This window comes from Sitodiplosis mosellana, unplaced genomic scaffold (assembly GCF_009176505.1).
Source record: "Sitodiplosis mosellana isolate CC-2019 unplaced genomic scaffold, AAFC_SMos_1.0 Smas_scaffold_6226, whole genome shotgun sequence".
Taxonomy (NCBI): Eukaryota; Metazoa; Arthropoda; class Insecta; order Diptera; family Cecidomyiidae; genus Sitodiplosis; species Sitodiplosis mosellana.
In genome coordinates, this window is record NW_022601467.1 from 22,801,186 (window position 1) to 22,827,615 (window position 26,430).

The following is a 26,430-nucleotide window of genomic DNA, read 5'->3' on the forward strand; positions in this document are numbered from 1 at the left end:
CCACACAAATGAACCAGTATTATTGAAAAAATGGGAAAAGTCATACTAAATGTCGAAGATCTTAAGGTATTCAATGCGTTCAAGCAGATTTGGGTGGTAAAAAATAATGTGAGTGCTATATTCTGGGGTGGTGACTAGCAAAATGGACCATTTTCGACATTTCACTATTTTGGTGGCGCCATCTGGATTAGAGAGTGATATTTTTGCTATAACCAATGTGTCAAATTGATGGTAGAGGATCACAAAAATGATTCCAAATTCGGTTCACTGTAAATATATTGGATATCTACTGAAAAAATGCCCATAAACTTCAGTGTACTAACAATTTTGTGCGACCCAAAAAGCGACACTTCCACATATTTGGTCCCAATTTTTTTATGTGTTCAATATTTATGTCAAATATATACATGAATATCTGCTAAAAGAGTTAGTCTTTTACAATCATGTGCTCATACAATTCATTTGTCACGAAAATTAATGAAAAAATGGCATTTTGTTCGGAAAAGCAAGGTGTACGAACAATTTTGTGAGTAACTGTATATATATATATAAAGTAATTTTTACGATTATTTTATGCGTATGTGGCAGTCGTGTGCGCGGACACAGTGGTGCGTGTGCGTGATTCTTGTATGAATGCAGTGTCGTTTTTATTTAAATGATTGTTTCACTTCTGTGCTATTTTTCGCTCTTTTCGCTTCTTTTAAAGATATGCCCGTGTCCATTCACACTCATTAGTTCTTTTCTGCGATCGAACCCATTCCAAAGTTATGGCGATTAAATCACATCATATTTTAAAGAAAACTGTTCTTTGTGTATGGATTTTTATGTGACGACAAATCACTTTTATTTTCGCCTTAGATACGCGCGCGCGCATTCGCTCGCTCACGCTTACAACGGATTAAAAAACACAAAGCTCTCAAATGAAATGTGTGTGTGTGTGTGTGTGTGTCTTATGGATCAGATCATTTGAAACCAAAGTTCTCAATGGAATGGCGCAATTGTTGTGTGTATGTCATCACTCACTCTGTTGCGTTTAACTTCGATTAATTTCGTTTGTAAAGTTGATGTGTGTGTATGTGTTCTTCAGTTCGAGTTTCAAATTAAGAGTTTTGTTAACGATGTGTCGCCCGAACCAAATTGAAACTCAAATCGAAATACGATTGCTACAATTTTTGTGGTTGTGACTTTTGGTTCGACCGCAAAACCGTCTTTTTGGAATAAAACTCTTTGGAATTTGGCGCCTTTTCATTTTCGAGACCAACGTACAAATTCTGCTCAAAGGCACATATACAAATTCCACCAGCGAAGAATACATACCGTGCGGGCACACGCTATTTTTTTCTTCTTGTTCAATGAATTATATTACCTTTTGCACATTGGATCCATTACACACACTCAGTGTTTCTGTTGTTTTATTTGTCATTTCGCCTCCACATTTTCCCATTTCAATTTGACTCAATTTACGACCATTCATTCCGCTAACAATACGCATCAATTGCAATTGTAACGCCAAAAAGCATAAAGCTGCTTTGCTAGTCAAGTCATCAGGGCCAAATCGTACGGCACTGCACACACGTAGTGTCAGAACGCTAAATCTTTACGATGAAATGGAAATTGTCCTAGAATGAAAAACATAGAGACCAAGAGAAGAAAATACAACGATTAAAAATGTTCATTTTATGTGTCATTCTATTTAAGTAGCCAATTTCGGTTGAGTAACCGAAACACACGAGGGCAAGATCAATTTCACATTTTACACGTGAAACAAGCGAACAGAGGAAAAAAGTGTTGTTCAAGAACTAAGGAGAAAAAAACGCCGTAACCGCAGCAGCAAAATGCAACAAAAGCCGAACAACTTGACGATGAAAAACCTGCAAACGTACAGTATGTGCACTAATTAAATTTTATGCAGTATACCTATCGAAGTTTTTTTTATACTTTGTATACTCGCGCGCATTTATTCTTGTGTCCACATTTGGCTTTCAATCTCTCTCTCTCTCTCTCTCGCTTATTCTGATCTTCTGAATGTATGTTCCATTTTATCTCTTTCTGTACACGCTCTCCATTTGCTTTCCTTTGGCACACTGGTTTCAGTTCGTGGAGTTTATGTGCTTCTTGTCTTCTTTTGAACTTAATACTTTGCCCATGTGGTGCATTACACTTTGCATGACGTAATCGTGAGTACGGCGTTGTGTACTTTTGCTTAGGAATTGATCTGGATGAAGTGAAAAATAAACGGAAAAAAATTACTCTGCATCAAGCCAAATTGAATGCAAAATCAAAAAAAGGAAATTTTAGGAAGAGTTTGTTCGGCGAATAAATGAGCTGGAAGAAGCATAAGATACCCAATTGATTGGCACTGTTCCCTAAATGGAATGAAAATGGCAATATCATATAAAGAGAATCCGAATTTAATGGAAGAAGAAAAACAAAATTGAAAGGGAAACAACGCAGAGACAGTATATATATCGTAATCGCTGAATAAAAGTATCTTAGTACCACATGAGAACGTAAATGACTTCCAAATCCATTCGTTGTACTGCATGAATTTCATGCCATGAAAGACACATAAACACACACACACGCTTACACACACATCGTGATCATGTTACGCTTAATATTTCTCCGCAATTTTCCTTGGTCCGGCCGCATCATTACATCTTTTTATATTTTGAATGTGTTTTTTTTTCTTTTTGCTTCAGAGCATTATGATTACCTTTTAATTCAGTAAAATGTTCAGCAGTGGTTGGCAAGAGACAGTACAGTGCGTTTGTTACACATATTTGTTGGCATATGATATCAGCGGTGCTGTCGTTCGATTCCGAAATGGCTTCTATCTGAGAGTGAAGCGAAAAAAATGGTGACTTTATTTTCGGGGGGAGCATTTTGTGACATAATCTACTCACTCAACGGTTCAAGAAATGTGATCGCGCAACTTTTTTTTCTCCTTTTAACGACTCTTGCTTTTTTCTGTCTCTTTTCGATTTCGATGTCGGCTGGTTTCATTCGAAAAGAATTCGATCTGATTTCGCATAATGCTTTTTGGTCTGTCGCTCGCTCGCTCTCTCTCTCTCTCTCTCTCTCTCTCTCTCTCTCTCGCTTCCTCTCTGTTGTGGCACTGGACACATGTTATTCAGTGAATGACGAATATGATGTAAATACACAGTATGGTGTGATCGAGCGCTTTTCTTAATGAGCATATTCCCTGTCTCATAAATATGCCACTTGTGTGCGCTTGTATTTGCATGTGCGTGTGTATGTGTGTGTGGCGCGCTTGGTGTGTCTGTGCTTGTGGTGGCACACACCACATTGAGCATGTTCCATAGTAATAATTCTTATCATTGATATTGTGTGTGAAACCGAAGACATAATCTGTTTTGTTGCTGCTGTTGTTGTTGTTGTCGTCGTCGTATGTTTTGGAAACACACAGAACGCACACACAGCGCTCGCGCACGTTTTGCATTCGCGCTCGCTTTCGATCAGATCACCGTTTTTTTTTCAAAACTGCTCTGGCTTTTGTCGTATTATAGTAAACTTTTTGAACTGTAAAGTGGGGCAAATATGCGCGCCAATAATTTAGACTATAATTCTTCGATTTTTCGTGGCTGTGCGAAACCAACGACAACGGCTTGGTAAAGAAAAAGAAGAGGAAGAAAAAAATACACACACAGTTCATAATACTAAATTATATTACGGGGAAACTTTTTTCGTATCGGTTAACGGCGAAACGCCTTTCGTTTGTTTGGAACGTACAAGGCTCTCGGAGCCAAATACAACTAACGTACTACACACACACCAATTTCGAATTGATACTTCATTCTGTACTCAAGCCATTTCGCGCTATTCGCTTGTTCGCTTAATTTTCTGTCAATGTGGTAGAATTTTCAAAACGGCACTTGCCCAACATGTTTCTCGCACAAACTCGCCTGAGCTTTTTGATCTACAGGCTAGGCCATTTTTTTGAACACCGATTTTTTTTGGCAAATATAAAAGCGAAGTGTTTCAGGGCTCTCGCCGGCTATCAGTTCTCAGTTTCTGCCTAATGTAGATGTGTTTTCTGCTCGATCCATTGTGCACAACACACATTTTTCATCCATTTACCGGTCGTCGTCGTCGCGATATCGAAACTTTTTATGGAATAAATTCAATTGATATAGTGCTTGAATCGAAATATTACGATCAGCTGGTGCATTTGGAGTTTGAAAATTATTATCGATTTTTTTTTTTGGGTGGGGGAAATAAATTTTTTCTTCTCGGTGCATTATAGAAGATTCGTTATAAAAGTGCTGCTGCCGCTACTGCTGCTGTTTTTTTTGCGAACAATTCAAATTACTTAATGTGCAATTAAAAATTAACGGTTAATTTATCGACTTTTAATTAAAATTTATAGACTGCTAATCAATCAAACGAATCACTATTAATTAGAGGAAAAACAAGTTTCCATTCGTCTTGTGGTGTCTGATTTTGGTTCATTACTCTTGTGTTTATTTTTTTCGTAAAGAAAGGATTAAAGAAAACCACACACAATCAAAATGAGGGTGAGTTCCATTAAAATTCGACCTATGTCAATCGAACTAATAAGAACTTCAATTTCAACTAATCAAGCCACCATTTTACGTCATCATCATCAATGCGGTTTCTGTGTGGATGTGAACAAATCAATGCTATTGTTATACGCGACAAACTGAGAAGAAAAAAAAGCTAATTTGTTAAGAAAAATGACAATTGGAGGCATTCAACAACTCAAACAGAATCGTATATTTAAAAATTCGATTGATTTTCATTGTGTTTTGCTTTAAGATATCTAAACTTGTCAAGTAAAATGCCGCAAGATACAGATTATTATGTGATGGTTTTGTAAACCATTTTTCTCTGTTCCGTTTTTAATACTTGTCTGATCTTTTATGGATAAAAATGTGAAAGGAGAAAAATGCCTGACTTTTTCCACCAGCTAATATTAATTCAAATCCTCAATTTTAGCTCGGTTTAAAAAAAAATGCAGACATCGAATGCTAATACAGAAATCTCTTGAATATACGTATTAAATGTCTGTCAAAATTGATAGCATTCTAGATTTAAATAAATCCTAAATTAAGCGTTCGATCAAATGTTGCGCTATTTCTTTCAAGCTAACTTTATCATAGCGTATCTTGTTACCCAATCGAAAAGATCGTTATTCATTTCTGAGATAACTTTAATCATTGTAAAATAGACCGAAGCCGCTGTCCGTTAACATTTCACAAAACAAAAGTATTTTTGAAATAAATATAAAACGCGAACAAAAATTAGATTGAATATTTAATTAACAAGCGAGATGCTTTTATTTTTATTTTTCAACGTTCAAATTCAATAACAACCATTTCTAGGATTTTGAAAACCATTTAGTGCTGGTTGTAACATGACATCTAAATCACAATTATATTCAATTAGTGACACGAAAAACCTTTTCGAAGAAAAATGAGGCGATTGCGCGCGTTTTCACCCTTTGGCATTTGGTGGATTTAGCCACAGGCTGATATTTTCGTTCCAAAAACCGAACTGCTATTAATTACCTCGCCGTGAAATGGACTTTCCATGAATGCTTTTGACAGATTCAACGGATTTTTCTTTGTTGCCATTTTTATGTCTTCATTAATTGGACAATGCACATTTGAAATTTGAATGTCAAAATTAAGCGATTTTCATTTTGCTCGATTTCAACCAACGTTTATTGTCGAGCAACAAGTAAAATATGAAATAGAATACCGACATTATGCAATTTGACTCAAATGCTACCTCTTAATTTCATAAATCACATTGCATCAATCTGTTTGTTATTCTTTCAAATTGGCGACGTCAATTAAATTCAAAAACCAAATAATTAAATGGCTTAATCGAATTCATGCTTCATCCAAGTGCTCGCATTTCCATTCACAATTATTTATGTTGTATTTATTCGTGTGCATTTTTAGTGCTTGATTCGATTTTTATTAAAAAAATTGTTTTTCTCTTTGGCCATTCTAGATCTTAGTCACTATATTGTTAGTGGCTAATCTATCAGTACAAATTCTGGCTGGTGTGCCAGATTGTATTCATGCAAGCGAAGGTTATGTGTATCCAAAGCCAGCCGTTCAGCTGACAGAGGGCATTAGTTCATATTCGGTGTCACCATCAATTGCCACTTATACACAAGGCAATGCCATTAAATACTCATCATTAGAAGAATCCGCCTACACATCGGTCACTCCAGGCCCGATTATTAAGCAAGCAGTTTATTCAGCAGCACCATTTGTGCCAGCTGCTCCAGTTATTACAAAATCCTATTTACCACCAACGCCGGTCACCAAATCCTATTTACCTCCGGTCGCTCCAATTGCCACCGTTGCACCATATCCAGCCGTTACACCAATCGCACCTGTGATCACGAAATCGTACTTGTCACCTGTAAGCCAGGTCGCATACAATGCTCCACTATCGAAAGTGGCCACTTATACACCAACCAGCAAAATCGTTTCAATTCCAGCTGTGAACTATCAATACCCAAAATACACAACAGGATATCAAGCAGCTAGCGTTGGGTAGGTTTCTTTTCTACTTTTTTATTAATCGTCACTGTCATTAACAATGACATTTTGAAAGTTTCGGTAGCGTTGTTTCATTTTGAATTACTGAAAAAACACGTAAAATGAATGCTTTGTGGAAAATTAAACTTGTGACTCAATTTCACTTTTGTTCCAGAGAGAAAGAGAAAGAAATTTTTTTTCTGTCTGAAAAATGAAATGCTCACGAGTGGAGTGACTAAAGTTAAAATGTTCACGGATTTCTTTTAATTTTGCTTTGAGATAACCTTTTTCCAATATCATTCTGAATAATTGGTTTTATAATAGAATAAAAAAAACAAATCATGAAATATTTTTTCTCTTCACAGTTATGCGCCAGCCGTGCAAAGTGTTGGGTATTCATATCCAAGAATTACACCGGGATATTTGCCACCCGCTAAAGTTGCTGTAAGTGCACCAGCCTACACATTGAACACACCGGCCTATTCGGCTGGCATTGTGACCAAATATGCAGCAACACCAGCAATAGCAACAACAGCTGGATACAGTGGTTCATACGATTATGACGCATCTTACTCACGAGGCGCCTATTACTCAGCCCCAGCAAAAGTTTTAGCCGCACCAGTTACGAAATACGTTTCAACGCCAGCTGTTACTACAACATTTGCTGCTGCCAGTCCAACCATTGCACCGATCGCTTGTGAGTACTTGACTGGTTTAAGCTTGATCCGATGAAAGCAAAAGCAGTGTATTGCCGAAAGATTACTAGTATTTATTTTAATACAAGCTCCAGCAGAATTGCATAATACACGGCGTGTACCCAAATGTAGTTTTTCTGTAAATCCTTTTGAAAAATTTTTCTTTTTTTCTTTTAATTTCATGTTCAAAGATGGTCCAACGGTTGCAGTAACTGCAGCACCAGTAGTCTCAACATACAAATCAGGTTATGGATTATCCTCTTCATATTACAGTGCACCGAAAGTAGCAATTAGTACTCCGGCAGTGAGTAAAGTGTTCGCAACACCAGCCGTTGCATCCACATACTCAGCAGCTCCAGCCGTTTCGACTTACTATTCCGCGAACAAATTGGCATATGCCACTACACCAACATTGTCCACATCATATGTATCGGCACCTGTCAAGCAAGTTGCATACTCAGCAGCTCCAGCAGTAACTCAATACACTTCACCATATTCATCCGCCTATGGGGCAAACTATGACACAACACATGGCTCATATGGTTCAGCTTACAATTCTGGTTACAATTCAGGCTATGGTTCGGCCTATGGTGTTTCGAAGCTCGCTTATTCGGCTCCTGCCGCAAAAATCGTCTCCTCATATGCATCCCCAGCCATTGCAACTTACTCAAGCCCAGCAGTCACTTCGAGCTATGTGAGTCCAGCCATTACCTCGTCTTATGTGGCTGCTAACAAAATCGCGTACGCCGCACCAGCTGTAAGTCAATATGCCGCTTCATACACACCAAGTGTGTCAACATCATACATCTCGACTCCGATCACCAAACAAGTCTCATATGCCACAAATCCATTGGTGAGTGGTGCCTACGTTTCAGGATACAAGAGCGGCGCCTATGTTGCACCCGCTGTAGCAACCACATTAGGCAGCGCTGGAATCATCAAAACCGCCGGTTATCATGGGGCTAGTCTTGGGTATGTACTTCAAACATTCACGACATTTTTCTAAGATCTAACTACGGTCGAAAACAAAATGAACTTTCTTGAAATTATCATCATTCCTTAAATCGTACAGATACACCCCAGCTCAAACATATGTATCACCCGGACTGTCATCGGCTTCATACTTGCATGGCTCGAATTTGGTGTCAACGGGCGCAAAAGTGATTTCAAATGTAGGATATACTGGTGCTGGATATGGTGCAGCCGGATATGGGGCAGCTGGATATGGTGCAGCTGGATATGGTGCAGCCGTTTACCCAGCAACGAGTGGATATGTTTCGGGCGGCCAATTAGCTTCAGTAGGTGGTCTTGCTCATCCAGCCGGAATTGTTTCAGGGGCCTATCCAACGGCTGGTTATGTTTCAACAGCCGGACACTATGGTGCCGGAAGCAAGGTGATAACTGGCAGTGGTTCATATGCCACCAACGGTTTGTATGCTGCTAACGGATATGCAGGCCATGGATACTCAGCCAATGGATTGTATGCTGGTACTGGTTACTTGGGAGCAACACCCGGATTAAGGTATGTATTCGTTTCATGCAAAAGGAACAACAACAACAAATTAGAAATACATTAAAAATGCAAAACATTATTTCATTTGATTTCTCACCAAAAACATTTATCTCTTCATCAGATATGCTCAAGGTGTTGTGCCAACAATTTCAAAATTGACAACAACACCAATTGGTCTGGTCAAATCCGTTCCAGCAATCGGTGCCGTCAAATCGGTCTACTCTCAACATGATGAATACTATGTAATTTAAGCATTTCAATATATCATTGATTGTGAGCCAGATATTCGAATAAAATCTTTTTTTTCTGCTTTCAAAATATGTTCTAGGATCTTCATCCACGCTACGCATTTGAATATGGCGTAAATGATCCACACACCGGTGATGTCAAGCATCAGAAGGAGGTTCGCGACGGTGACGTTGTCAAAGGACAATATTCGCTGGTAAGAATCATATTCATTGATATCATGAGCAATGCTTGTTATTCTAAATACAAATAATTATCCCCATTTAATAATAGGTTGAACCAGATGGCAATGTACGCACCGTCGACTATTACGCCGATTGGGAAACCGGATTCCATGCCACTGTGACCAATAGTCGAGATGGAATTCCCAAGGTGATAGCGAAACGTAACACAAACAAATCATAAGTCTTCCGAACAATACGAAAATGTTTTTTGTTTCGTTTCAAACGAAAGAACAAACAAACAAGAAATCGATACAAAATCTTTGAATTCAACTTGTCCTTTTCTTAAATACACACGAAAACGAATAAAAAAAACACACACACAAATCGAAGAACGTAAACACGCCAATTTGTAAAGCAGTCGTAACTTCCTCTATTTTTTCATATTTTGATTTTATGTAAGATCGATCATCGTTGAGAGAAAAAAAAGAATAAAACAAAAACACACAGAAATTTAATTAGTTGTATTTGGAAGAGAATATGAAGATATTATAAATTAATCATGTGCTTCGTTCAAAAAGCGAATAAACGAATCCAAAATGTCGAATAAAAAAACAAACGGTCAACATATTTAAACTTGCATTATTTGTTCACAAACAAACTTACATCATTTTTTTTGTACATTCTTTTTTTTATTTATTTCCCACATTTTTAATATTTTTATATTAAAACTACTCTGAAAAAATGTTTGCAATGCGTTTTATTTCATATCATTTTCAGATACTTACCACATTCCTCCTGGAAAAGAAACCAAATCAAAGTTTACGTTTGATAAGAATTAAGATATGCAGTGGACAGTTGAGTTGGAATAATGTGTTCCGAAAAAAATGTCAAAATTCCCAGAAGATGTGATTCTTTGTAAAACAAGAAAAAAATATTTTGTATTTTTTTAAACCTGGAATTCCACTCAATTGTACAAATGCACTGAAAGCAACTGCTCAAAATTGTGTCGCGACCATGTGACGTCCAAACAGGAAAAACACGTTTTTTCACAATTTTTTTTCATTTTATTGTATATAACATTTTTTCATTTCAGTGTATTCTCGATGAAAGTTGCGAGAAAAAAAATGTTAATGTGCACTCTTTGCAGCCAAACGCTTGTCACGTTCTTCAGCAATGCTCAATTTGATACCTTTGCCTTTAGGTAATGAGACGTAGGCCTTTGTGCCCTTGCCAATGATGAATACGTTCGACAATCGTGTGGCGAAAACGTGTCCTTGGGAATCTTTAATGTGAACGATGTCAAATGAACCTGGATGTCTTTCACGGTTGACAACGGTACCGACACGACCCAAATTTCTACCTCCGGTAATCATGCACAAGTTGCCTATAAAAAAATTTCAAACAATTAATCAAATTGTTTAAACGAGAAAACATTTTTCAAATCAAAATTCAAATGATCGACATGGTAACATTGGTTGGCCATTATCTTTTTTCTTTCACTCAGCACAAATTGTTCATTTCGATTTGGTGAATTTTAATGTCAACATATCCAGTCGTCATTTCAATATGTTTTTTTTTTCATGTGTTGTTTGTGAGCACAATTTTGTTCGATTGTTGAGTATGATTTTGAGTATGTCATTTTACCTGATTCGAATTTGATGTGGTCGGTGATCTTTGTGGTGGCAATGTCCAATTGGATGGTGTCGTTGGCCTTAATGATTGGATCTGGGTAACGGATGGTGCGGCCATCGTGTGTTACCAAGAATGGAACGTTTTTAGCACCCAACTGTACTTTCTTGACCTTGCACAACTTGTACTGCAAATATTGAAGAAAAAAGACGTTTTAGAATACACGTTTGTTGACACCGTTCTGATCGAAATTGGATTTACTCACTTTAGCTTCTTCAGCTGAAATACGGTGGATGGTGAAACGACCTTTGACGTCGTAGATCAAGCGGAAATGTTCGCCAGTCTTTTCAATGGTGATAACATCTGCGAAAGTAAACAACAAATCAATTGGGCATTGTTCATCAAATGTTGACCATGTGGTATAGTCAGCCAATGTGACATAGCTCATAAAAAACATACCCATGAATCCGGCTGGGAAGTTGCTGTCAGTGCGAACTTTACCGTCGACTTTGATCAAACGTTGCATGACAATCTTGGTGACATCAGCGTTAGTCTGTTGGGCAAGAAAAAAATGGGAAATTCATTGAGTTTGTTTTCAAAATGATGCGAAATACATGGGGAATTCAAAGAGTAAATGTGCATCTAAACAAACTTACCAAAGCATACTTCAAACGGTTACGAAGGAAGATGACAAGTGGCAATGATTCGCGCAACTTGTGGGGACCGGTTGATGGACGTGGAGCGAATACACCACCCAATTTGTCCAACATCCATGCTTTTGGAGCATTCAAACGCTTCAAATGTTTCTTTGGACCACGAGCCTGAAATTAGAAAACAAAATCCACACATTAGCATTTGCGTTTCGTTCAACCATATACAGAATAAGGTTAGGTTTTATCACAAAGTCTTGCGTTCGACACACAAGTTAAACACATTATTTTATTCATGATTCAACCATTTGAACACACGTAAACTGTTTGAATAAATGAAAATGTGGATATTGTGCGCCTGCAATTTTCTTCTCTTTCGCTTGAATTCGATCGTATTTTATTGCACTTGGAATTATTTTGGAATATGTGCGGTTCGTTTGCATGAACATTTCGTAGATCCAATACACCACTTTCAGAGTTGAGTCAAACAGCCGATGGTATGTAAACAGATAATTTTCCAAAATTTCAACGAATTTCACGAAAATGCACAAAAAATACCATAATATATCGATTGATCGTGGTTTTCTGAACAACTTTCGAAAGATTTTGAAAATTTATCGCTTAAAACACGGTCGATGATTTCGAATTATTTTCCGCGATTTTTACGACACTTACCATCTTGAACTCTAAATTGAAAAAGAAAGAATCCGGAAATCACGTTGACAGCTTGCTAAAACTCAATGTGTTTTCGTGCGGCGTGTGTACGGCAAATGTATGTGTGTATGCGTGTGTATACGTGTGTATGTGTTTGCTGGATTCGTGTGTGGTTTGACAGCGCCATCACCGGTCGTTTTCAGCCTGTCAATCGAACAAATCGATGCACATTGTCAGAATGGATGTGTTTAGTGCCGTCGTTTTCAGTTGTTTTCGCTGCCGTATTGAATGTTTCCATTGCGATTTCTTCTGAATCGGCCACAACATACACTTCAGATGCGTCAAAATCTATACATTGAACTATCGTTCCGTACTCAACTCATTCATTCGGTATTTTCGTTTCCAACTATAAATAATAGACAGTGAAGTAACCCGGCCATTTTGCAATTTAAGCGGCATGAAAGTTTTTTTTTCTCCTCTCCTTTGACATCGAATTCGGATGTGTCTGATATTAAAAGCATTTAATATCAATATTTAACATGTTTACAATTTGTTAAAAAGACAATTTGGGCAGCGGCCACAACGCAATCGTATGACAAACTCGATTGAGTTTTCATGAAGAATTTTTTTTTCATTTGATATCAAGTGTCAATTAGTTTCAAACAATACAAAACCACACAAAATCAAGGAAAAAAATGCAATTGAGTCCAGTTTAAAGTTGTTGTTGTTGTTTTTTTGGTGAAAAATAATTGTTGCGGTTTTTAGGAGCGAAGGATTAAAACGTATCGATAAATAAATTACTGTACCAACATAACAATAGAAAAAAGATTGTGAGAAGAGAAAAAATCGCGATATCCACTCAGTTTTCCAGTGCTATCATACGAAAAACAATTTGAACGGAATCAAGATGATGTTTACAGTAAGTAATGAAAAATGAAACAATTGTAAAAAAAACTAACTATACATTTGCACTTGGTGGACCGAACAATACTCAGGGCATTAAGTAAGTGCACGCCAATTCGCTTCGTATTATCAATATTTCAAACGACAATATTGCGTGACGATACGACTGATACACGCAGAACTGATTTTATTCCTCTGCGACACTTGTTCGGATGATTCAATCGACCGAACATGAAAAAACAACAACCATATCAATGTACACAAATTTATTGCGTTTTTCTATCTGAAGTTGCATTTTTTGGGTGCTGTCAACGCAGAGCAAGCTACATATAAAAAAAATCATATACACATTTCCATTGAACCAAAATTGGATGCCGCATAATATATCGATTTGTCAATTGTATAATGACACATTGCTTCTATGTACTAACTGATAATGCGATTTTTGCAGGGAACCAATCAACAACAGGACACTCGTTTCAGCGATAAGGAAAAGAAACTGCTGAAACAAATGAAATTCGGCGACTGCTTAAATCAACGGGTATGCAGTTTTTTCTTGTCTGTTTTGGACATTTTACTTTGTTGACTGTGCGGCAACTGTTGTTTGTGTGATTAATTGCCAAACAAAATCGTTTGCTTCGTTCAAATAAGACTGAGTTCAAAACTAAATTGTTACTCTTTATTCCTTGCTCTTTTTATTTTCTTTCGAATCAGGTTGATATGGACAAAGTGAAACTCGACGTCTTACGACCATGGATAAGCAAGAAAATCACCGAATACTTACACATTGAAGACGATGTTGTCGTTGAATTTGTATACAATCAACTTGAGGACAAAGTAAACTTTGAAAAATTAAATCCATTTATCATGCCGAGAATGTTTATTTAAATTATGTTATTTCTCTACATCTCTTTTTTCATTCGATAGTATCCTTGTCCGAAAAAGATGCAAATCAATATGACGGGATTTTTAAATGGGAAAAATGCACGACAATTTATGGATGAACTATGGGCTCTGTTGTTGTCCGCTCAGGAATCAGAAACCGGTATACCCGAAGAGTTTATACAACAGAAAAAAGATGAAATTTTGAGGCGAGAAGAAGAGAATAAGCTGTTTGATAGGGAGAAAAGTGATCCAGATACGGCTCGGTCCGGTCGATTTAGACCAAGAAGTAGCCGAGATAGTAGCAGAGAACCATCCGTTCATCAATCGGCACCGTCACCATCACCTGGTCCGCGTAAACAGTCGGCCGACTCAACCAGTGTACCCGATAAAAATGACGACAACGCATCGAAAGGCAAACGAAGCCCGACACCCGAAAAGAGCAAAGATAATGCCGGGAAAATTTCATCTTCGCGACAACAACGTTCACGCGATCGATCCACAGACAGATCGAGAAGCCGCCATACGAACTCGAAAAATCATTCCGAAAGTGCATCGAAGAAACGTGAGTCGGAAGAACGGAAAAGCGAGTCGAAGACGGCATTTTCCAGCGCTCAAAAGAATACATTGGAGGGTGGAACAAAAAAACGAAGCCATCGCTCACGGACCCGGTCACACTCACGCTCACGCTCGAACAGTCGCAAAAGTAAAAGCGTTAGTCGATCCAGATCGAGGTAACTACTGATCCATTGATTCAAAAACAAACTTTGAACATTTCAAGAAGAAAATAAAATTCAAAAATGTCCTACGAAATTCGTCATTTTTTGTTGAATTTTTAATTTAGCCAATTCAATTTTTCTCAACATTTCATTTTTATCAGATCAACTGGTGCAAAGAAACGATCACGCTCGCGTAGTCGCTCTACATCCTCAGCTAAAAGTAAGTTTGAAACCTTTCGCAATAAAAGAAAAATTAAACCGTCTTCATGATATTTCGAAAGAACATTTTCCTATATGATTTCATTCTGTTTTTTTACAGATAAAAGTAAGGAAATTCACAAGAGTGAAAACAGCGTGCAGAAGAAGCGGCACTATCGCAACAATAGAGACTCGTCACGTAGTGAAACTCCAGAAAGAGTTCGAGATCGGCCAGATCGGTTGAATAACCGGCGGTCAACGTCACGCCATCGGCGCAACTCAAGGAATCGCTCGCCCAGAAATCGTTCAAGGTCTCCACGTCGGGATATTCGTGATAATCGTGATAGGTACCAGTCATTTTATGTGTTTGAAGAATGCACAAGTTTTGATCAATTTTTTCAGACACAGTACAAGTAATGAATATTGAGCATGATTTGACCCACAGCGTTGGCCAATTACCACTGAGATTAATCTCATTGAAACACTGTGAAAATGTGATCAAAACTCCACAATACACTAAATACGACTCATTTAATTTTGATCCTCAAATTTCGAAAATGATCCGAAAAATATTTAAAATGATCAGAAACTTTTTTTACAAATTTGATCCGAAAAATTAGCAAAGTATCCGAAAAATATTCAAAATGATCAGAAACTTTTTTATTAGATTGATCAGAATAAAACCTAATATGATCAGAAAAATTTGGAAATTAGCCGAAAAATATCTAAAATGATAAGAAATGCTCTTTTCAAAATTGATCAGAAAAAAACTACAATGAACAGAACTATATTTAAAAATATCCGAAATCGTTTCATAAACGGATCAGAAAAAATGGGTATTCTCCAGAAAAATATACCAAATATACCAAGGAAATAAAATTTATTAAAGGTGTTCACTCACAATTTTTGAGTAAGATTCAATGCATATGAACACCATCCATTCGAACTTTGTTGTTCCATATACTTCAAAAATTCGATTTCAAGATCTGATTAACGTTTCATCTAATCCCAAGTGGACGCTGAACTCCTTTCCACTCTCTTTCCACTCCATTTACACACCTTTGTGTATAATAAATAGGGAAAGGAGTAACGACTCCCTTTTTGTCTCATCTTCTTCTTCTTCTTCTTTTTCTTCTTTTTCTTCTTTTTCTGCTTCTTCCTATATTCTGATTATTATGCGCTGTGAGCACGCAACATCTGAAGAGCACACAACATCTAAAAAGAAGAAGAAGAAGAAGAAGATGAGACAAAAAGGGAGTCGTTACTCCTTTCCCTATTTATTATACACAAAGGTGTGTAAATGGAGTAGAAAGAGAGTGGAAAGGAGTTCAGCGTCCACTTGGGATAAGGTAGCTTTGAGAGAAAAAATCAGAGCCAAATTGTGTCTTTAAACCTGAAATATTTGAGTATAATAAACCCAAAAACAACTATTCCATAGTTGTTATTAATCGAATTATTGAAGCAAAACGCCACCTCACTCATGTTCTGAGCACTTTTCCCAAAAAAGTAATCTCGGTAATAAGTAAAAAGTATCTCGGCTTTCGATTTAGTGCAAAAACTTTTGAATCAGGTGTTATAACTTATGGTAAAACCAAGATCGCTTAGTGAACGAAGAAAAACAACACGCAGCACTCTAGGCGAGGGACACTCAAAACACTCATCGTACATATATTGAGCGGGCACTATCGATGCGTTCATTTGTGTAAGTGCGATTGTGTAAACGACAATGTTCGTGTTCAATATGTGTACGATGACAGCTTCGAGCATTCCACGCGTAGAGGCGTCTTACGTCAAATCTTTCCAATGTATTTGTATACGAAGAAAGCGACCTTGGTGAAGCTATTAAGTTTTCTGGTCAAAATGCGAATTTACTCTGGTCATTTTCGGATATTTTTATGATAAAAATATATTTCTTTCTGATCATATTTCGAAAAATTCTCTGTTAATTTTCGATATATTTCTGATAAATTCTATATTTTTCTGATCAAGTTTTGAAAAGAGTTTCTGATAATTTTAAAATAATTAAACTAGCTAATAATTCGGGTGTCAATTGTTTTTTTCTATTTTAAATAGATACAGAAGACGATGGTCACCACCGCCTAATCGTTGGGCTCAAAATCGAAACCGACGCAGTCCAATTCGTCCAATGCAGCGTGACAATCGGAATCGCCGAAGTTTCAGCCGCGACCGAAATAGAAAGCCATTGAGAAATTCCCGCGATAGACGATCAAGAGATCGAATTGATAGACGAAGTCGATCAAGAGATCGGAGCCCACGTCCCAATCAAAGAAAAGTGCCGATTCGCGATAGACACCATTCGTCCAGAGAACGCGAACGACCAAGGTATAGCGATGGTGATCGAAAGGCTGACAGAGAAAGCCATAGCCAAAAGAGTAAGATAGAACTGGAAGACGAGTCAAAGAAGCATTCGAGTTTGGCCAAAGAGAAATCAGATCCGAAAGCTAAGTCACAAGCATCGGGCAGTGACAGGGCGGCCAAAACAAAAACAGATAAAAAACCAAGCGAAGAGGTAGCCAAAACAAGTGATCCACGACTGGTTCGCCAGTATTCTACTAGCTTATCACGCACGCCATCACCATTCTTGAAAAAAAATGAGCGAGCACCAAAAGCGGACAGTAAATCGGTAAAAAAGTTGGTTAAACCGTCAACTGACGAGTCAAGCGATGAGTCGGATTCATCAGAGAGTGAACTTGAGGTAAAGAAGAAGAAGAAATATACGTCATCAGGGAGCTCGAGTGATGAACGCGAAGAAAGAGAAAAGGAAAAAGAAAGAGAGAAGGAAAAGGAAAGAGAGAAAGAAAAAGAAAGGGAGAAGGAAAAAGCAAGGGAAAAAGAAAAGGAAAAAGAAAAGGAAAAGGAAAAGGAAAAAGAGAAGGAAAAAGAGAAGGAAAGAGAACGTGAACAAAAAGAGCGAGAGCGGGACCGAGAACGAGAAAAGTCGTCATTGGGCAGACACAAGCGCGTAAGTGAAGCAAGTGTTGAAGAATCGACGGCCAGTAAGAAGGCAAAACTCGATGAATCGGTTAGCCGAAAGCCGAAGCGTAGAGTAAGCACATCTGAATCCGAGGCGGATTCATCGAAAGCATCGTCAAAAAAGAAATCGAAAACATCGTCACGAAAAGTGTCCGATGATGACAGCACATCCGATTCGGAAGCCGAAGAGAAACGTAAAAAGGCAAAGAAAAACAAAAAGCATAAGAAACACAAAAAACATAAGAAGCATAAGAAGCATGGTAAAAACGACAAGGACTCGAACAACGACTCGCAATCAGATGATGGACGCACACGAGGTACACACTTTGTCAACGACGATTTGGAGAAACAGTTACGAGAAAGGGCACTGAAATCTATGAAGAAACAGAACAGCAGTACTTCAGATTAAAAGTCAACCATTTGTCATTTCGTTTGAGCACCGATTTACTTTTCTATATTCTGCTTTAGATTTTTAGGTTTTTTCCCAGCAAATTATTCCATAGCCATTTTTTTGGCTACCACTTGGATCCATAGTGCTCATGCAAGTTCTTCTCGTTTTCATTTCTTCTTCGAGTAAAAATATACATGAAATCACATATGTAGCAGAGAGAAAATGGATAGAATTCGATTATTGAAATACATTTATAAATTAAGACCACTCACGGATTTGTAGTGATTCATCCCTAGATTATGATTTTGAATTGGCATCAAGTATAAATTATTGTTGTAATAAAAATGTCAGTCGCAACTGGAATTACATTTAAATTCAAACCACATTACATTTACAAAAATAAAGAAACTGAACCAAATGCGAGTTTTGCGTTTTAATTCAACTTGGAACACATTTTGAGTTCGATCGTTTTTTTATTTTTGACGGCCACGTGTTCGACCAAAAAATATTCGATATTCTTTTCAGGTGCGCACTTTCAAATTTGTACCTGTGGGGGATTTGAGTCATCAAAGTTCATGGTCGTTTCAAAAGAGTTGAATAACAATTTGTGAAGTTACAAGTCAACGACCTATTTGTGTAGGTGTCATTCTAACAGACGAATTTTGTTTCTGTTCCTCACACATATGTTTTATAATTCAAAACTGGTTGACTGATCAAACTACTTCGTTTGATTGCCCATTAAATATTTCTTGGATTTTTTTCTTCTTGGCTATTTCGGACGAATTCTCAGCTTCTTGTTCAATTTCATTTGAAAGAATCTCGAACCAATGACAAGTTACTTGTCACAAGTATAACATGAATGAATGGTCTAAATCTGCGACTAAAAATGGCTTCAGCCGATTCGCAAATGTTTGAGAAAAAAACGAAACGACATATAGAAGGGAAAAAAAACGTAACGCTTCCACTTTTTTTAATGTCTGTATTTAAATACACATTTTATTTTGTTTAAAAATGATTCATAACTTAAATTGCCATTTCATTAAAATTACACATTTTTAATACACTAATTGTTGCTTACATTAGTTTGTTTTAGTGCACATCGAATCATGTCTCTAAATAAAAACAAGTAATCTTCGATTAAAGCATGATTCAAATGATTTGTGTCCATCTGATTTTACTGTTTTTTCTTCGTTTGTTTCATTTTCAATAAGATTCAAGTTTTGTTCCAAAGAAGATAAACAGTTCAATTCTGTCCACAAATATTATTAAATAAATTCTTAAATAGAACAAAAGAAAAACTGATAGCAGAATCGAGAGTTTTTTTTTCGCTTTAAATTAGTACTACTAAATAAATAGATGGTTTTAAATTAGAATGTCAAATCGCGATATGACTACAGTAAAATAATGGAGCACAGAAAAAGAATCTATTTTTAATAAAAATATCAGCGTATTTTGTTGAAATTGATGTTTGAGAAACAAAATCATCTGTAACTATTGATAATATTTTCATTTTTTTTGGATTCAATTTGAATTTAGTTGTTTGTTTTGTTTTTTTCCTGCTCTTTTAGAATCGAACGAACTTTATTCAAATATTTGCATGGGAAATGTCAATTTTCAATGATATATTTCACAAAGGTCTATTTTTGATTGCCTCGGCCAGTCATGAGTATTGTGAATGGAATTTGAACAAAATTCATTCGGTTTTTTCTTTTTATTGTCATTTCTCAGATTGGAGAGGATCCAATATTTTCATAAAGCATCCATCACATTTGATTACGTTTTAAAAACATTTCACGCTGTTATCGTACGAAATTTCTTTTTTACTTATTTCCAAACAGTTAGAAACGTACATTCTTTTTCTTTTCTTGAGAATTGAAAGCCAAAGGTCTCTCGTTTTTAATAGCGTGAACGTAGACGACGAATGGATTTGAGGCGGCTAAGGTGTTACCTTTGCCTCGGCCAATTCTGTTGCGTATTTTGGTTTGCACACGCAACCACTTTCCACAAGAACGTAATCTTGGCCGGTCAGTGTTACCGGTCCCAATGGAATCACCAGAAATAGATACGGAACATAGGTTTGTGTGCATTCACCACGTACAACATCACATTCAGAGGACCTAAACACAGATACAAAGAAGAAGAGAAAGAAGAAAAAACCAAAGAAATATAATTAACTATAATAAAAAAGAAAGAGAAGCCTTTTGATTTCTTATTTTTCAATCGTTTCATTTTATTGCCCCATTGAAAAATTTACACAAAAATATGAGTGATGAGAAAAAGCGCAATATCATTACATGGAGAGAAAGAGAGAGAGGAAGAGAGAGAGAGAAAGAAGAAAAAAACGCTACAAATTGGAGCATGCAAAATTGAAAGAGAATGAACGCTTGCGGTGAAGACACTGCATATTGCGCCAATAAATCACTGTGAATAGAAACGACATCGAAACAAACAAACCAAAAAATGGTAACAAAACGAAAATCCCAACTTACTCGCACACTTCGAACACCACTTGCTGCAATAAATCTGGGAATTTTTGCACGATTGTCACAGGTTGACCCGATGTTAGACTAACGCCATACATTGGCGCCGTGGTATTGTATCGTGTTTTGCAGAGACGTGCCGGTGTTGCATTGCATTTTTCCGATGGATTGGACAACGAACGAGCTAAAAGTGAGGAACACAAAGGAAAAAACGGATCGATAAACAATTTGAGAAAATTAACATTTGACCTATAGAGACAGTGAGCAGCAAAAATGCAAATGAATGCCATAAAATATGTGGCAAGCGAAAAAAGAAAGAATGAAATGAATGTGAAAATGTAACGTTGTAAAGAGACGTAAATCGTGTCATTGTCAAGTCATTCTCAATATGCTACGCTACAAATTTTCAATTGTCGAATTCATTGCACATTTCACTGCAAAGTTGACTCGCAATGTATGTGTATGTGAATTTGTCCGACAGCCCAAAGGTCCATTCATAAGAAGAATAAAAAAAGAAACAGAGAAATAAATTTCTCACAATGTTTAATGAATTACACATTGACGGATTTAATGCTATGCAAATAGCATGACATGTGTAAAATAAATGACCTAAATATTCTTCAATACCGAGAGTGTAAACAAACAAAAATGAAGACATCATCCAGACTCAGATCGGTATACAAATATACACGAGACACGGCACAACAGACGTAAAATGTATTTAAAAAGTCATCAACGTGAAAAACGATGACAATGAGGGAGAAAGAGAAAGAAAATACCAATTGATTCTCAGGCGCATATAAAAATGGCACACAAATCCATCCTCAGCACTCTTTTTTCTTGCTTTCTTCCGTCGGCCTTCTCTTCTCGCATTCCATGTCATTTCTTCTTCGACTGTTTGTTATTGACGTTGCCTGTTAAATTCGTCAAATATGCACATCTTCGAGCTGAATGAAAAACACACACACACATTCACGAAAGATTTTGTTCGGGTTTTAGCCATAGCATTTTGTTTTTGTTGGCATACTTAGCATAAGCTAAGCAGTAACAATGTGCAATACACGTAATCCTGGTGCCTTTTACACTAGGGGGATTTAACTACGTGAAAACTTGTAAAAAAATGATATAAACGCGCACGAAATTGTTACATTCACCAGAGAACTTGCATGATTCCACTCAGTTGACAAGTTCCGTATTAAAACAACATGCGCGAACTTGTGCGAGTTCGTGTGCAAACATGAAGCTAGACGACGCGGACACATCAGTCGTTCCATTTATTATATCTATCTGGATTAACTTTTTCTTCCAACACTTTCTCCAGCTCTTTAAAAATATTTCCTTTGTCCATTTTATAATTATATAAATCTTTGAACTTTTGGAAAGGATGTGAAAAATCTTTATACACGTAAACAACCGATTTTTAGTTTGAAACGCGTTTTAGTTGTCAAATAACAACTTGAAAAACGCGCAAAACCATAAACAAACTTGTGTAAACTTGTGACCGTGCGCGTCAGTACGTACAACGAACGCGTCGAACTTCCGCGAATCAAGCAAACTGGCAGAAAACATGCTGCACTCGTAAGAGTTAAATTCCCCTAGCTTTTACAAGTGGAATGCGCGCGACATGAATAATGCAAACGTTAGTAAGAGTCTTTTTTTAGTGAAAACATACCTATTAGCGATTTAATTGATCGATTCGCTGAATATATTCAAAAGGTAATTGAACGCTTTCAATGCCCAGAGAAAATTTAGCGGAATAATGATTCCGATTTATCGGTATTAAAACCAATCAGAATGATAAATCGGAATGAATGTTCCGAGATTCCGATTTATCGGAATTCTTCAATGTAAATTACTTATTAAAAAACTTTGGTTGGAAAATTCTCGGAAAAGTGCTAGTGTGGGAAATCGGAAAATCGGAGAAAATTCAAATTAGTCTTAATCGATCGGGCGGGAAATTTCATATGAGGTGGCGACCCAAAGGGCGATTTTCAAGCGAAAAAACCATCCATTTCTGAGCTATATGGAAAAAACTTGCCGTCCGAATTTTTTCATTTATCTCAGAGATGGATGGTTTTTTCGCTTGAAAATCGCCCTTTGGGTCACCACCTCACATGAAATTTCCCGCCCGATCGATTGAAAGTGGTCTGAATTTTCTCCGATTTTCCGATTTCCCACACTAGCACTTTTCCGAGAATTTTCCAACCAAAATTTTTTTATAAGTAATTCACATTGAAAAATTCAGATAAATCGGAATCTCGGAACATTTATTTCGAATCATTATTCCGCTAAATTTTCTTTGATTTGTCATTCATTAAAAAGCGTAGCGGCTTTCGTAGGACTTTCACAAAGATTTCTATGAGATTTTCACTTAATTGCACATTCTACTTTCTTCGGAAACGTTACACTGTCCGAACTTTTTTTTTATTTACCTTCATGATATGCATTTTTTTCTTCAAATGGATCAAGGGAAAATGGAAATTTCAAGAAAGAAAATAGTTTACCGTTACGAGCGGCTATGCTATGAATATCATGATTCGCCGATGAGTATGAATTCATGAGCATGGATTGTGTGACCGATGGATCGAGAGTCGTTGGAATTTGCCCATTCATTCGTCCTTTTCTTGCTCCACTCGACCAATGGCTGTAGATTTTCTGAATAGTCGCACTGCAGAAGAGAGTGATGAAACAAAATTAACTCATCTTTAATTAACTACAAATAATGGAAAACTATGAAAGCCCAATATATAATATACATAGGTGAGTATATTCTTACTACTGTTACCGTACTGTTGCCGAATTCTCAATCGTATTTACCTTGGATATGGTGTATTATTTGGTCCAATGCAGTTGACATCATCGGTTAGCGCGTTTCCGGACATATATTTGAGTTTTGTGTCGGCTGTGCATCGTTCTGTTGGATATGAAGACCACATCGATTTTGATCTCACTCTTTCAGAATGCACCAATGAGGATACGCATATTGTGAAAATTGAATACACTGTTAAAACCTTTGAATGGAATATAGAACATAAATGAATGGTGAAAATCGAATTCTGCGATAAAAAGTAAAACTGAAAAAATGATACACACACACACACAAACACACATCTAAAGATTTTCACCGAATGTGATACACAAAGCACACTTGGAGAATTGATTATGTGCACGTCGTGCCGTGATTAGAATGAGAGAGGGACACATTCGGAAACAATGGCAAATGATGATAAAGAAAGAGAAATTTGGTCCGAATTTGATTGGTGGAATGGAATAATGGCAAAAGAAATAAAACAATAAATGAAGTTGAAGAAAAGAATCACACAGAATTCGCGCGACTGATTGCAATCGTTGTGATTGACGAATGAAAAGCTTGTTGTAGTAGAAAAAAAAACTGCAACAATAAAAAAGCCTATAAAAATCCAAAATTGAATGAGATATTTTTCCATGTGAAAGTGAGTGCAAGTAATTTTGCAAAGTTGGAATAGGTCATCGAAACGACTCGATATCATTATTTCGAAGGAATTGAACAAAATTTACCAAGAAAAACAAAACAAAACTAAGCCAAAGTGATAATAGTATCCAGATATCTGATGATGGGGCGATAAAATGTCGGTTGGTTTTTGTTTTGCGGCATAAATTTCCGTAGAATTTGCACGGAATCACCAATCATTTTGAGGGAAGGAAAAGTTATGATTGCAATCTCATTACACGTTTATGTACGTCATTCAATTTTGTTATTGTTGTTGTGTTATCTGATTATTTATGTGTTTCAATGATATTTTCCCCGATTCCTAACGGAATCACAGCACAGTATTCACGTGATGTGTACGACACGGATAAATGATAATTCAGTGAGAAGAATATTTAATGAGTTTAACATAAGAACGCGGTGAGTTGTTGTTTATTATATATGCGTTGGAGTTGTTTGTGTCTCTCCGTAAACGGGACAAATTAAACGAAGTGAAGAAATTTCAGTCGAGCACAGTGTGTTTTTTTCTCGTTCAAAATCTGAATGATTTTGGTCGCGCTTGTGCTCATCACAAGCAGTAGATCAATGTCAATGAACCACGAGTATAATTTATTGGAATATGTTTTGTTTTTTTTTTCTTCTTTTCAACATACGCATGAAGAATCGAAAACATTATACTGATATAAGTCGTTCTTTTTTTTCTCCTCCACAGTATTGCGACTATTCTTTTCTCGACAAAGTTCGCTTAATCAACCTGTTCCTCAACACATCTGTATTGATGTTGCTTACGTTAATCTTTAAGCGTTTGAGTATGGTTTTATTTCATTTGTATCTTTCATAAATCTCTTCGATGGAACACGATGCAGAGGACAACATAATGAATGTGTAAGCATGTGAGTGTATCGCTTCGGCTGATGTCTCATCACCTCGATCATCGTCATGAGAATGAGGTATTGAGCACTACGATTGTGTTTCATTTATTGCCGCCTGTGTGCTCTGTGTGTCTTTCATTTGATAGTAACGTAACCCCTTTATTTTCCTTCTTTCTCTTCCTCTATCTCATTGTCATATTGAGATTCTGTTTTCTTTCTTCTTCTTTCGATTTAGAATTCATTGTGCGCGATATCACCTCAACTCTAACGGTTCCGCCGACAACAGCTCTGACTTGTTCAATGTGTCATCGGTAATAAATCGGTGTTATTCAAACAAACGAAAATGAACGGCGTATCTTTCTCTCTCTATCGCTGACGAAATTATCTCTCTTCGCGGCTTAGTTTCTATTTCGTTTGGACGAACGTGATAGAGAGAAAAGTGAATCAGCAAATAGGTGTTCATTTCAAAAGTTTTTTTTTTGGTTCGCATTCATTTCGAATGAATGTGCTCAAAATTCACGATTACAATCCAAAAATTTCTATTTGAATGTGTAGAAAAAACGAAGTGAAGAAAAAATCAAACCAAAAACTAGTTTGAACTCGCAAAGAACCCCAACAAAACGTAATTTCGATATCAAACATTACATTTTAATTGTTAAAATGCGTCGCGCTTGTGATTTTCTTTTCTGGCAACGAAATGAAACAATTGGCCGTCTCATTGTACGGTGTTTCTTCGTTTGCATATATATGGTTCAGTACTTTTGAATTCTTGCCTGATCTAGCACACGGAAATCGTCTGTTTACACATTCTACTTGATGTAGCTGTCGCTACGCATGTAGGCGATTAAATGCGATGACTTTGAACCTGTTGCACTTCTTGTTTCTTTTTTTTCGTTCATTGTCTACGACATATATCAATTTGCTCGCATTTCGCACTTTTTCCGGTCTCGATGTGCATGAACTTTGTGCGTGCGCGTGCGCTTGATGTATATATGATATGGCATAAATCAACCGACAAGACTACCAAAAAAAATGTATAAATAAATCAGGTTTTACTTTAATTTCACTAAAATGGCGCAATGAATTTGTCACTTGTGGCTTCGACCAATTCGAAAACGGAGAAAGTTATATGAGAAGCAGCAAAAAAAACCAACTACTACTACTACAACCGCATGAACTAGAACTATTAAAATTCATCGAAAGTAATTTATCAGCATCAGGCGAAACATTAAAATGGACTCGTTTTGAAAAATGAAATTGGTGTTTGGGTAAGCCACGTACTTTCTGATGGAATTTTTAAAGAAATTGAAATAATTAAATTAACGCGTCATTTTGAGCCACTTTTTGAATAGAGTGCAAACATGTGTTTTAAGATTGCTGAGCATCTCAGCATTTCGTAAGGCACGGATATATCCGAGCATATCGACGA

General features: G+C 36.8%; 4 protein-coding genes across 5 annotated transcripts; 2 read left to right on the forward strand and 2 right to left on the reverse strand.

The window, feature by feature from the left end:
- The first annotated feature begins 3,997 nt into the window (after positions 1–3,997).
- On the forward strand, positions 3,998–9,904 carry LOC129578444 (uncharacterized). Its single transcript, XM_055467057.1, has 8 exons — positions 3,998–4,538; positions 6,004–6,557; positions 6,908–7,239; positions 7,429–8,209; positions 8,310–8,759; positions 8,872–8,992; positions 9,079–9,192; positions 9,270–9,904. The coding sequence occupies exons 1-8, from the start codon at positions 4,533–4,535 to the stop codon at positions 9,399–9,401; spliced, it is 2,490 nt and encodes an 829-aa protein (XP_055323032.1). The 5' UTR covers positions 3,998–4,532; the 3' UTR covers positions 9,402–9,904.
- A 297-nt stretch (positions 9,905–10,201) lies between these two features.
- On the reverse strand, positions 10,202–12,253 carry LOC129578458 (40S ribosomal protein S4). 2 transcript variants are annotated; one of them, XM_055467101.1, is made up of 6 exons: positions 12,115–12,253; positions 11,446–11,610; positions 11,249–11,342; positions 11,055–11,152; positions 10,805–10,976; positions 10,202–10,544 (listed from the first exon to the last, which is right to left on the reverse strand). In XM_055467101.1, exons 1-6 carry the CDS (start codon positions 12,115–12,117, stop codon positions 10,288–10,290), a joined length of 789 nt encoding a protein of 262 aa, XP_055323076.1. In that variant the 5' UTR covers positions 12,118–12,253; the 3' UTR covers positions 10,202–10,287. The 2 variants fall into 2 exon arrangements, with proteins under 2 accessions (XP_055323076.1, XP_055323077.1); XM_055467102.1 differs by having other exon boundaries at positions 11,998–12,127.
- Positions 12,254–12,331: 78 nt separating this feature from the next.
- LOC129578443 (serine/arginine repetitive matrix protein 1) lies at positions 12,332–18,598 on the forward strand. The gene is made up of 7 exons (XM_055467056.1): positions 12,332–13,012; positions 13,448–13,537; positions 13,711–13,833; positions 13,924–14,612; positions 14,759–14,817; positions 14,917–15,142; positions 16,869–18,598. Exons 1-7 carry the CDS (start codon positions 13,001–13,003, stop codon positions 18,196–18,198), a joined length of 2,529 nt encoding a protein of 842 aa, XP_055323031.1. The 5' UTR covers positions 12,332–13,000; the 3' UTR covers positions 18,199–18,598.
- A 554-nt stretch (positions 18,599–19,152) lies between these two features.
- On the reverse strand, positions 19,153–23,671 carry LOC129578459 (uncharacterized; the record flags this gene model as incomplete). Its single annotated transcript, XM_055467103.1, is given in 4 exon segments — positions 19,153–20,297; positions 20,670–20,844; positions 23,165–23,328; positions 23,478–23,671. Coding segments are annotated over 4 exon segments (714 nt in total), but the record flags the coding sequence as incomplete, so codon positions are not given.
- Positions 23,672–26,430: the final 2,759 nt, after the last annotated feature.